Genomic DNA, 12,943 nt, shown 5'->3' on the forward strand with positions numbered 1-12,943 from the left:
CTATTAAACTATTAATCCGAGTCTTATTTTATTTTGATACTCTGCTTGCAACGTTGGATTAATAAGAATGCCTTTTTGCACAATAAAAAGATCATTTGGAAAGTTGTTTACTGTCGAGATATCAGAAGATGGTTTTGAACGAACAAACCAATTGAAACCATCTTCTGAACTCCCAACAGCAGTCCATTCTTCATCTTTAAAGAGAATTGGAATAGCTATGACTGCAAATACTTTTTAATTTGAATATCAGCAGAACATTCACCTTTCTCTCAATTTTTCGTGCACTTTTAATCTTATTATTGTAAATTCACCTAACATCGCTGATCTTTATACGATGCATATTAACGTGAACATTGATTTTAAGAAGATGCAGGTGTAATTTTGTCCTTAAACATATTTTCTTTGAATGCAACGAACGAGAGGAGATTTAATTGCAATTCAAGAAAAATATGAAAATGGGAGTTGCCAACAAAAATTTATTTCTATTTTTATTCCATGTAATATGAAACGTTTCAAGTAAATCTCTATGTACTTGAACGTCACATTAACGGGAGAATTCAAGCAGGGGTTAAATACCTTGGCCTTTTTACGATCAACATTATTAGTTTGCAAGAAAATTGTCACATGCTATATCGATTAAGATACTCGATGTACTCTGATATAAAGTTTAAAACTTATTCTCGCCGAGTGAATCCAATTCTTGTGAGTGAAGAACTATCTTTAATGTAGTAATTTACACGTCTTTACCCCTTTGTGATCCAAATTGCATTTCAAGTTTTGCCTCAATTGTCTAGTTAATTCACGACACGTAAGGATTAAGGGTTCGCTCTCTATGTTAAATTATAATTAAAATCGAACGAAATAGAATATCGAATTTGGCTCGACGTAGGATCGCAAAGGGTTAATGTATTACGTATCGTTATAATATCAAGCTCGCAAGAATTCGTCTGAATATTACCACAACATACCTCTGAAGTACGAAATCTTCGATAGAACGTTGTCTGTCTTATTACAAAGATCAATAATGGTAATACCTTAAGCATTCTATAAATTATAGATGATAATATCTGGTTTAATAGCATGTTATTATGACGGATAGTAAACAAGTCCGTGGACGTTTGTCCACATTCTACTACCGCGTACTTAATATATTTATAAGAAACAACTGGCGTTTGTTACAGATTTGGTTTGGAGAAAGATGATTGCGCTCGTTACATATCAACGCTGTCGCTTCAGGGGACTTCGTTGGACTCAGCTTGTCCGACGTTGCGACACCCGATTTGCGATCTCACGGCCAAGTACCGAAGCATCGACGGTGCTTGCAACAACGTCGAAAATCCAAGCTGGGGTAGTGCGATGACCGCGTACACCAGAATTCTCTTCCCCCAATATTTTGATGGTAAGGATTTTTCCTACCATGTGACTATCAATAGAGAAAAAAAAAAAAGAAATAGAAGGACTTGTCTATCATATTTCGTTATACATAGTCCCCATTTTGTGCGATGGAAAGTCGCGAGAATTTCGTACGATCGCGATCGCCGCTACGTTCGAATTGTTACGTCGGCCCTGTTTAAATCGTCGGTTTTTCGATTGGCTCTCACGATTTCGGTTATTAGCGCGACACGCGTCCTTTTCTCTTGTCTTTAACATTCGTACGCTGCTCGGGCTTTCGAACGGACGAGATAAACGGAAATAGACAAAAGAACAGTTCGAGATATATTTTGGCTTCACCATACCGTGTTTCGTGGCCTATTTGTGTGGAATAATAATGGTACAATTATTTGCAGCCTCTGGTCGCTTGGCGCTTCCTTCTTCTCCTCTCACGCATCCGTCCTGATTCCTCTGTCGTCTATCTATGTGATCGTTTCTTCTCGTTGCCGGATTTCTCGTGGTAGATTCTTCGAGAAACGATCTCATTTTGTATCTGGTATGCGTCGAAACGGCCGACGATCCAAGAATACCTTCCACCACGTTTTCCAATGGTACGCGATGCGCAGTCGCTTCCATTAAACTTACCAACGAAACGGAGTAGTATTTGTCTGCATAAATGCGAGATGCAGTTAGCCAAGTATACATATTATATAAGCTGGACACGCATCTTGCGACGTGGGATGTGTCGTTTTCATCTTTTGTGTTTGCGAAATGTGGCATTTTCATCTTTCGTCTTGCGGAATGTATCACTTTCATCTGTTGCGTCGTGGGATGTATCGGTCCCTGTGTACGTGCCGCATATCTGATCGTCTTTACGAACGTCCATGAAGAAGACGAAACTGTGCAATTTGGCTGTAACGCTGGAACGTGTACATGGTGTCCTAGAAATGTTTTGGTATATCTTTATTTCTGTCTGCCTATCGACTTGACTTTCGGTTTACATCGGTACAGTCATACGTATAAACAAATTAGAAATGTCGTGCAATAATACACAAATTGTATGTTCGGTACTTCGGTAGTTATCAACATATACATATAACGCTGACAAATTGCACGATACTGCAAGAAAGCAATAAAAGATTACGCGCGAACGCTTCGCTTCAAGCAATTTCTGCCGAGCAAACTGTTTTCTGCAAATGCGTTCGGAAACTGAATATTTTACGGACAAAAATCGCTGTTTCGGTAGAATTTGCGAAGAAAATTATACTTTGGATTAATGAAGCTTTCAACGACTGATTCTTTTATTCGCGTAGACAAAATATGTACGGAAACTTACAATTTTGGCTGTTACACTCGAGTAAAGTTTCTTTTACGCGTGCACAATGTCGTTGTATATTCTCCACGCAACTATTATTCTAATTTTAAATTTTTAATTTAGCAAAAATTATTTTAAACTCGTTTAGCTTGTGTCTGAAACATTTGTCGTATCGTTAGCGATATCTATATGTCTAAGGGAGGTAGCTTGTATGCGTGTTGTTAGAAGAAGAAGAGTAGTCAAAACTTGAGGTAAAGTCGGAGCGTGACTTCATATTTCTGGAACGCGTTAACGTACGTACAAAGCGTACGAGAATTTCTAAAGAATTCCTTCTTCCAAAGGTCTACGCTTTTGTCATATTCGTTACAATATTGAACATTTCGTGTAGCGTGGTAAACTTCGTTATTTTCCCTATTTTCGGTCGGGTCGCGGTAGTATAAACGTCTAATAAAATAGCACGAACAGGAACGGTAATACGATAAATTCTCGAGGCTTACCAAGAAGAGACGAGAGACGTACGTGGTATAAACACGCGAAGTACCTTGTGCATCTCGCTTCGCTGTACTCGAACCTTCACCGTTACGCGTTTCTGCAGAATAATTCAAGGACGTTGCTCTTATATTTCCATATAAGTAATTTTGATTAATTTTACGACGATAATTCTAGGACACCTTGGACATTACACTGGATTTCTTACATAATTCTTAGGGCGAATTAAAAATTCCGCCACAATTAATTGAATTTCAATCGACCGCAGGACTGTCACTATACTTCGGTTTCAAACAGGCTTCTTGCATAATTGCTCGCTTTTTAGACAAGACACGTTACATTTACCAAGGATACACGTAGAATGGTATCATCGCATCTCATGTTCGTTGCATTCTCAAAACTCTTCCTTTCATTCGTCGGCCGTTGATGTCGAGCAAAGTCGAAAAATTGGTAAACTCTGTGATGAAACGAAGGAAAACGGGCGACCGTTTCCTGTTGACGACTGGAAATCGTTACAAATTGCGTGGTGGTGCACGCGAGTTACCAGCCTCGACCCACTAACCCACCTAGTCCTCACAATGACACCTTGCACAATTATATACGATCACAAACAACGAAACAGGAAAATCATACACCCATACATATTTATCACACAGATGACAGACGCAAAGCAAAGCTTAAAGAATCTATATATTATATCTCATTTGTGTATATGTAAATATGAAAACGAACACACTCTCTGATCCCTGGGCGCTAATGGATGGAAAACAGAAAAAAAAAACGTTCGTCGATTGGCTTAACAAATTATATTCTGTGATTTGCATTACAGTTGTTGTGCGATAAGGCACATAGAGCATAAAATGCCTGAGTGTAGCAGTGAATAATACTGCCTACAATAGGGTGCCCCGGTCGGGAGATTCTATCCAGCAGTAGAATGTGTATGTAATCTAATTCGGATATACCTAATAATGTATCATATTTATTATTGTAACACTAGTTCAAATATTTTCTGTTGATTGCGGTATACGGGTCTCGTTAAAGGTGTCCGAGACAAGCGAATGAGAATTGGGAGTCATTCGCGGTTCTAGGATCTTATGATAGGGTGAAACGTAGTATATTGAACGTATCGTTGACGATCTTGGTATTTATCAAAGTTTTTATCTAAAGACGTAAAGAATATGGACACGATGTATCGGACATCAAAGAGCTAAGAGATACGCGGTATACAGAATGCACGATAGGACGTTGAGACGATCGCTCCCAGTTTGATTTTCTCACTTGGGCACCTTCATCAGCCTATCACCTAGATAAGTCACTTGATTCCTTCTGCGAGCGTTCTCGACGTGATCGTTCTAAGAACAATAAATAAGCAAAACTAAAGAATCAGTAGTCGTAACAGAGAATCGAATGTGAGCCGGTTTCTCTTTTTTAATTCGTTCTCAGCGCGCGTGTTTTCGTCGATAACGCATCAGAACGTCATGTCGAGCAAAATAAGTAGAAGACAAGTATTTTGTACTGTTGCTCTGCAGCGCGAGAGCTGCCGCATCTTAGTAGATCCAGAGATCAATCAGGGCTGCTGGGACGTGCGTGATAACGAAAACGAAGAAAAAAACGAACATTCTGGTGAAACGGTTCGCGGTTGAAAAGCAATTGTCGTTGAATAGATCGGTAGACAGAAGACTCCATGATGTCATCTACTGATTGGTCTCTGACGAATTGGTCGCAAGTTGAGGCAGGTTTTATAGGCGCGGTTAGGCTTGGGATTCTCGTATGCAGGGATTTGAAAGCTCGATTTCGGTATACAGAATCAGGCATTGTTAAACCAGTCGCGAATCAGTCTCTCGCTCTCGCGCTGTACGAACACTATTTTCACATGCATAGGCGAAGCTCACATGCAAAACCTTGTCGAAATCGGAGTAATCGTAATGTCTCGAATGCAACTATTTCATCGTTTCGGCTTCGTTGTTCGTCGATCGATACCGTTCAGAAACGAGCAAATTTGTACGATATCGGTGCCGGTTGGTAGATTCGAACATCATTTTGCGAAACGTAACTGTGGTATTACTCCGATTTGACGACATATCGCGAGAAAAAACGCGAGGCTAATGCTTCATTTGGCGACCAGGAATTCAAGAACCGAGACGCATGGGACAAACGAGAAAGCCGCTGCCAGGTGCTAGAAGCGTAAGCGTGGCTTTATCCACACCCAACGATCAATCGGATGTCAGCAGAACGTTGACGGTCGTACAATGGACGCAATTTATCACGAATGATATTTCGTATACTCCAATGCGTAAGATGGGTAAGTGTTTCAGACGATATTTAAGACGAAGAATATATTTATTACGATAAAAATGATAAAATTCGAGAGACGATGAAAGAAGATTTTAATAATATTTCCTTCGTGCATAAGTAATTTTAAGAGCATGAAGACCTAAGACCTAGCATGTAGCTCTATAAGATTAGAAAATCGAGTTTTAAAACGGTAGGAAAAATTTACAAAGCGGTGTACCTCGCATCAACGAGACTAACATAAGATTAATCGATAAGCTCGATGTATTAATTTATACCGCACTGAAAATACCGTAATACGTATTATATGTTAATATTCATTCTATTATGTTCTATTAATCTTAAAATTGCAACACATTCTTAGTTACGGTAAATTTGTAACTCTCAGACTAAACGCATGTATTTTCTATAACTGTAACTAAAATATTCGTTTAAGTTCTCATTTGATTTACTGTTATTTACAGTATCGTCGGGAAAACCGATCTCATGCTGTCGATCAGACGGGAATGCCTTGTCTCCTCGATACATGCATCCTGATTGTTCTGCGATTATAGTACCTGATCGAGATCCCGTCTATGGCCAACATTACGTACGATGCATGAATTACGTGCGATCGTTGCCGGTCCTTAAGTCAGACTGTACTTTCGGACCTATAGAACAGGTAAATTAACTTTTCCATTAAATGCTGTATATAAATCGTTAGAAGGTACCAGATGCAACAGTGTGATTTTCAATGATAGATGAATCAAGCGAGTCACTTCTTGGATGGTTCTACGATCTATGGTTCTACGTTGAAGAAATCTCGCGAGCTTCGTGAGTTCGAAGGAGGTCGGCTGCGCGTTCACAGGGGCAACGACCACGATTTCTTGCCAATTGCTGAAAACTCTTCAGAATGCAAGAATGGGTGTTACGATTCTGGTAATTATTCGTACTTTGTATTCGATCTGCGATAAAAAATAACAACGAATCGTTCGTACAATCAGTATCGATCGTGTCACGAAACTACATATTTTGTAAAGTACTTCTACTACTAAAATACTTCTTCGTTATAGGTGATAATCGTGTAAATACGCATCCACAACTGGCTGCGATACACACTATCTGGCACCGTGAACACAACAGAATCGCCAGAAAGCTCGCCGAGCTGAATCCTCACTGGTCAGATGAGACGCTGTATCAGGAAGCCAGGCGTATAGTAATTGCTGAAATTCAGCATATCACGTATAAAGAGTGGCTGCCGATATTACTGGGCAAGAAATACACTCGGGCGATTGGTCTCGCCGTTGGAAATAGCTACAGCCGTAACTACAACTCCGAGGATGAGCCAGCAGTCAGTAACGAAGTCGCGACAGCAGCTCTGCGTTTTATGAATTCCTTGTTACAAGGAAAGATTAGGTGAGTCGATATTGTATTTTAAAATGAATCGAATGTGTAATCGTCATTCGTACGATGCCGATTATATTATTCAGATCCATGAATCCAAGAACAAATATTATGCTTCGGTTAAGAAATTGAAAGGTTTCATCATTCGTTACGTCTGATGACTCTCTACACAAACCACATACCTCTCATACCTCGACCGAGATGGCTGCCAGATTGCGGCTCCTCAATAATCTTAAGGACTTTATCATAAATCTTCGCATTTTTATAGTTAAAGTCCTTCAAACCACACAAGTATCTTTTAAGTTGAAGTATTCGTTAGATTTATTGTTCATTGCGAGAAAACACGGGAAAGCGGTTTTCCCATGTACAATACCACCCACGGGCAATGTACCCCATTTGATTTTTCTTATTCAATTAGAAGCAATGACAGTTGCCCTCGCTTTCCTGTCCAAAATTGTCATCAACGAATCCGATAGTCCCCTACGCTAGACACACCCATCAAGAACTTTCCTCCGCGACAACATCGTCACCGAATTTCACTGGTTTTTCATACTTAGATCAGTCACCATCTCTTGACGGTTTTCCGTTCATTGATCAGTCATCAGTTTAACTTACTATATACACTTCGCTGAGAATACATCTACACGCACCACGCGTAACTACTTACACCTACAAAGTTGTTGAAATTAAGTGCGTGTTTTAATTCGTTATGTAAGTGTTATCATCGATTCAACCACCTCTATTATCCTAACTGAAATAGGGGATCGACCAATTCGTGGCATCGATTATCAAATCGTAACGGGAATTTACGACTCTCGTTGGCGCGTTTCTTCGCGATCGCGTCTCTCCGCGAAAGGTCGAACATCGTTAGTTATTCTAATGTAGCGGGATCTACGTCCTACTCGTTAAGCGATTATATTGTTTATTGCACAGATACGTAGATACAGGAAAATAGTGAATACAAGAAAACGTAGCTAGTTAACGATAAGGAACTAGTTGGAGATAAAAGGATCATTAAATACTTAATCTAATAATATTTTATCAGAGTCAAGACATAACGAGCATATTAACGGTTTTATTTACGATTTTATGTTACAGCTTGACAGACAATAAACGTCAGATCAACAAAACAGTTTCATTGGCGGAATATTTTTATAAACCAAATATAATCGAGTCGCATGAAATATTCGATGGTTTACTGCGTGGTATGGCTACTCAGTCCAGTCAGAAGATGGATATCAGCATAATTGAAGACGTGAGTATGCGCTCTTCCTCTAGTCTAGTCGATCTAACCATCGATTTTAAAACAATAAAATATAAATTCTATCCAAAGCCGAAAATTTAATGTACAAAACGAAGTCGATGAGAACAAATTATTCGTGTTTTGTAGGTAACAAGCAAACTGTTCGCTACAAATCAGGACAGCCTAGGTTTAGATGCTATCAGCTTGGATATTCAGCGTGGTCGTGATCACGGTTTACCCGGATATAATCATTACCGCAAATATTGCGGCCTTCCAGCTGCAAAGAGCTTCGATGATTTCCTAGACTACATTCCAATGGAGGTAAATATGCCAACAAAATTTTTACGCTTCATATATATTCGTTATCTTAATGAAATTTAATGAAATTTTTCTAAATATAAAATCTTTTGGGAAAAGAAGAAAACAAGGAAGAAATATTTCAACTTCTAAATTACTTGAACTTTTTAAACATTTGTTGTTTATTCTGTTAACAGATGACGAAGAAATTGCGCACAATTTACGCCCATCCAGATGACGTTGATCTTATCATTGGTGGTATGGCTGAGAGACCAACGGAGGACGGATTATTAGGTGTAACTTTCCGTTGTTTGATCTCCGAACAATTTTCCAGAACTCGTCGTACCGACAGATATTTCTACGATTCTGCAAATCAGCCACAACCTTTCACAGTTGGTAAGAAATCATTTTTCTAAAATCATCGTTAACGCTTAATATAATTATAAAAGGACAAATTTTAAGTGCGCTGAAATTTACATTACAGAACAATTGGCAGAAATACGCAATGTAACATTAGCAAGAATATTCTGCGATAATGGTAACAACATCACAGAAATGCAACCGAATGTATTCCTCCGACCACAAGCAGGGTAAGTTGATATCCAATTATTTTACTAAGTATATTTTACGAGTTCAGGATAGTGTCATAAAAGAATAACATATTGTCAAAGTCTGGAGTTTAGCTTGTGCAACGCTCGACAAACAAGTAACGTATGCATTTTTTACATTTTTCATCAGAAACGAGTTGAGGTCCTGTACGATGTTTGAAGCGATCCCCAGCGTGGACTTATTTGCCTGGGCAGAAAGAGCCAAGGCTTATCGTTGAACTTTCCCTCTTAATTGGCTGGTCACATTGCCGCATCGATTTGCCCGGATCGCGGGACGGGCGTAATATAGAGGTCACAAGAGAATGCCGGCGACTGACTTGATGATCCTAATCTCGATGTGATGTTATCAACGCGATCGGGATAAAGAAAAAGAGACAGAGAGTTTTTGCTGAAGAACTGCGTGTACCAGTGCGATCGAACAACGGGCACGATGAAGGGAAATAAGACAATTTAGTAGCATGCACACTACGTGAAAATTGATTAAACAAATAAACAATACTGTAAAACAAGATGCATCAAATAGACGTGACTAGTCGATTAAGTGGGCACGCTACGGAGGCTGTGCTATGATATGTGAAGTCGATCGAGAGGAAAGAATAATAGAAAAACAACTGCTGTTCGATAGAGGGGAAATGACTTCAGATTTCAGATAGACATTTAAATCTTACGGCAAGGCGTTTTAGAATAATTTAGGAATAACGTGGGACGGAGTTATCTATCATTACACGAGAATGCACGCGCATAAAAACCTAGAAGTCGTAGATACGCTAACCTTGTTAAACCTACGCTTACGAGTATGTTTGGTTCTTAGCGACGGATGTTCACAGATCATGCTGCTCGCAGTGACGTATTTGATTCCCTTTTTAGTGGTTTGAAGCTAATAATTATGTTAGGATTCCTGTGCTAAACCAAATTTGAGAAAGTGTAACCTGGCTAGATCGACGTTTGTTAACCTAGTAGAAAATTAATATTTATGTCTAGAGATCCTTTGGCTAATCTGTCAAAATATATTCATTTAGACGGTGATTATTGACTTTGTATGCACTAATCGAAATACGCACACTGCAATGGCCACTCCAAAACAGCGTTTCAAAAGTTACATGGTAAGCGAGTCTCGTCGGATCCGATTGTTTTTCACGTATTTTAGAAAACGCAAAAATCTTTTATAACTCGAGTGCTTGATGGGCATTCGAATATTCGGGACAAGCGAAAATTTTTATTCCATTCTTTGCACGCTAGCAAATGTATTTTATATAATTCTAATAATCATTTATCGATCTTTTTGACAAGCCGATAGTGTTCTAGGTCCCGATGCATATAGTGCCATTAGCGTCATGGTAAACCGCTCCTGGCTGTTCGATGAGTTGGTGCTTTATTTGTTGCGTTCGTGTTTTATTTGTTGGTTCTTTGCAATTTATCCCTCTTTATGATAAAAAAGTAAAAAAGCCAGGAATTCGGCTTTTATATCGTTCTTTTTTCGCATGTTTTCACATGCAAACGCTACAGATGAAGTTTATTTTTGTAAACCAGAGCGGCATGATATCTTGAATGTTCTATGAGATATGCAAATGAATGTATGAGCGAGTTTTTCTGTTTACCAAACTCGAACCCATTGCGATTTGACGTTCTATTTTTTAAATGACCTGGCGTTAAGAAGTCCAAGTCGATTTGCAATCAGAAAATAGTTTAAAGTCTGAATATATACTTCGAGGCCGCATTTTTTTAGTATGAGGTAATACTTCTACTTTACATATATACTCTTATTTTAACGTATATATTATTAAAGGTAATTAATCTTAATACAATCATGGAAATTATTGGAAAATAAAATCAAATATTCTTTCTTCGTTTTATCACGATATCGAAGACAGTTTATTTATTAGCAATTTTTTGAACTAGACTTTTAATTAGAATATTGATTAAATTTCACTATTAATTAACTAGTAGCAACTAATGCTACTTTATTAAAAATAAGATAATTTCCATATTGTTCGACTACATTATCAAAAAACTCCCAGCTCTCAAAGAATCATACTTTTTGGTAAGTTCATATATTTGCTAGCAAAGCATTATTCCATTTCTAAACATTGTACGATATCTAGCTATTCATGCATGCAGTGGCGGATTTAAGTCTTTGGGGGCCTGAAGCTAACAATCGTTTAGGAGCCCTTGAGCTAAATACAAATTTTTAAAGGTGTTGCCTGGCTAAAGTGATGTTTGTTAAACCAATAGGAAATTAATATTCAGATTATTAGACACGCTTTGGCTAATCTATCATGTGATGGGAATTGTATCATGTGGTAAGAGAGCCTCGTTGGATTTAGTTGTTTCTAGAAAACGTAGGAATATTCGAAAACTCGAGTGAAAAGAATATTCGACAAATATCGTTTTAGCCAAGCTAAAATTTTTATCGCAGTTTATTTGCATAGCAACAAATGTACTTCATGTAATTCTATTCGTTTACTACTCCTCTTGACAAGGACTCTTGGTGCCCCTATAGCGTTCCGAGGGCCGACGTTTATAGTGTTATCAGCGTCAAGGTTAATTTGCCCCTGCATACGCTTCAAACTTTTAACGAACAAACTCTCTAAAAATAGAAGTATAACGTGATACCACGATGGAGTAACACGATAGAATATTAAGGGAATGACGTAGAGCAGATCGAATATATCAAGTAAAACAATCCAATAATTTCAAATTAATCGAATCATCGCACTCATTTACATAGGAAGAAAGGAAAAGACGACGAGCGATATCGTAACATGATAGGTGTAAGTTTAATTGGATTGATTAAAATACGGAAAGGTGAGAATCAGAACGAGCAATAAGTCCTGGGAGAATAATCGATATTATAACCTAGTACTCTTCTACTAGATGTATTGGATGAAGTAGTGTTTCAGGGGTTTTAACGTGTTTATGATAGGATCGAAGCGTTGCGGAACAAAAGTACAGAAAATGCGAGATCGTTTTGTAATTACAAAAGAATAGCAATACACTTGGTGCACAATGTCTTTCTAACTATGTAGTGCGAGATTTTTACTCATATCGTGAAATAAGATTTAGGATATTGTATAATACTTTTAAGGAAATATATCGTGTAATCAAACTTTTTAAGTAATATATTACTATAATATATTAGCTAAAGTTTAATTACATCCTTTTTTTTTCGCATGATAATTCTTACGGCTGCATCGTTTTTAGATCGATAGATTCATTGTTTACAAATCTTGGTTTAAAGCATTCGTCCATGAGTTTGAATTACTCTAGAGTCTTTCGCTCAAGCCGATAACACCGGTACTGTTGAATATCGATTATGTTATACGAGAAGATTATACGCATAGCTCTTGATATTTACAACGATTGCCTGCCATTTCAAATCTCTCGCGTTCTTCGAATTTGCTCGCAACTTTTTTTCTCCTAATCATGCTTATTGTTACCGAAAATGAATTTTAATGAAACTCTGCTCAGCGTTCACGTTGATTTGCATGACTGTAACGACTGAAGTACTTTTAGAAGTATACGGAGTATGACTGATTAGTTATTAAGAAGAGAATAATATTGTTGAACGTTTCGTACGTAATTAGAATTAATTGTACTTACGGAATTCAATACGATTCAAAGTTTGAATTGATTAAGAACGGGATTAATCGTATTGCAAATTTCGAAAATAAAAGATCTTATCCTAATGTGTCGGTATTTTTATATTTTGTTATTACTTGCATTCTTCCTGTATACTTTTTTATATAATTCTCATATTCGTGTGTTGCATGCATCAGCAGAATGGATATTTTTCCACGGACGTATACTTACATATGCGTACAATATATACATTTAGTAATACACATATAGGTATATAGCCATTGAGAAATATGACTCATGGAATAATCATTACTCTCGTACAAACGATACCACTATCTTTGAAAGCAACAAAATATATATTGCGAC

At 37.8% G+C, this 12,943-nt stretch overlaps 1 protein-coding gene across 4 annotated transcripts in view; it reads left to right on the plus strand.

The window, feature by feature from the left end:
- The window catches only part of LOC117165071 (peroxidase), a 34,013-nt gene extending 21,329 nt beyond the window's left edge, over window positions 1-12,684 (plus strand). For all 4 annotated transcript variants that reach the window (XM_033348551.2, XM_033348540.2, XM_033348544.2 and 1 more), the window contains exons 4-13: window positions 1,182-1,399; window positions 5,301-5,477; window positions 5,932-6,128; window positions 6,208-6,385; window positions 6,520-6,862; window positions 7,949-8,105; window positions 8,241-8,414; window positions 8,588-8,786; window positions 8,875-8,980; window positions 9,129-12,684. In XM_033348551.2, coding sequence (XP_033204442.2) covers window positions 1,182-1,399; window positions 5,301-5,477; window positions 5,932-6,128; window positions 6,208-6,385; window positions 6,520-6,862; window positions 7,949-8,105; window positions 8,241-8,414; window positions 8,588-8,786; window positions 8,875-8,980; window positions 9,129-9,216 — 1,837 coding nt within the window. In that variant the 3' untranslated portion in view covers window positions 9,217-12,684. The remainder of the gene's footprint in view (window positions 1-1,181; window positions 1,400-5,300; window positions 5,478-5,931; window positions 6,129-6,207; window positions 6,386-6,519; window positions 6,863-7,948; window positions 8,106-8,240; window positions 8,415-8,587; window positions 8,787-8,874; window positions 8,981-9,128) is intronic.
- The last annotated feature ends 259 nt before the right edge of the window (window positions 12,685-12,943 follow it).

Source organism: Bombus vancouverensis, chromosome 13, assembly GCF_051014615.1.
Source record: "Bombus vancouverensis nearcticus chromosome 13, iyBomVanc1_principal, whole genome shotgun sequence".
Classification (NCBI taxonomy): Eukaryota; Metazoa; Arthropoda; class Insecta; order Hymenoptera; family Apidae; genus Bombus; species Bombus vancouverensis.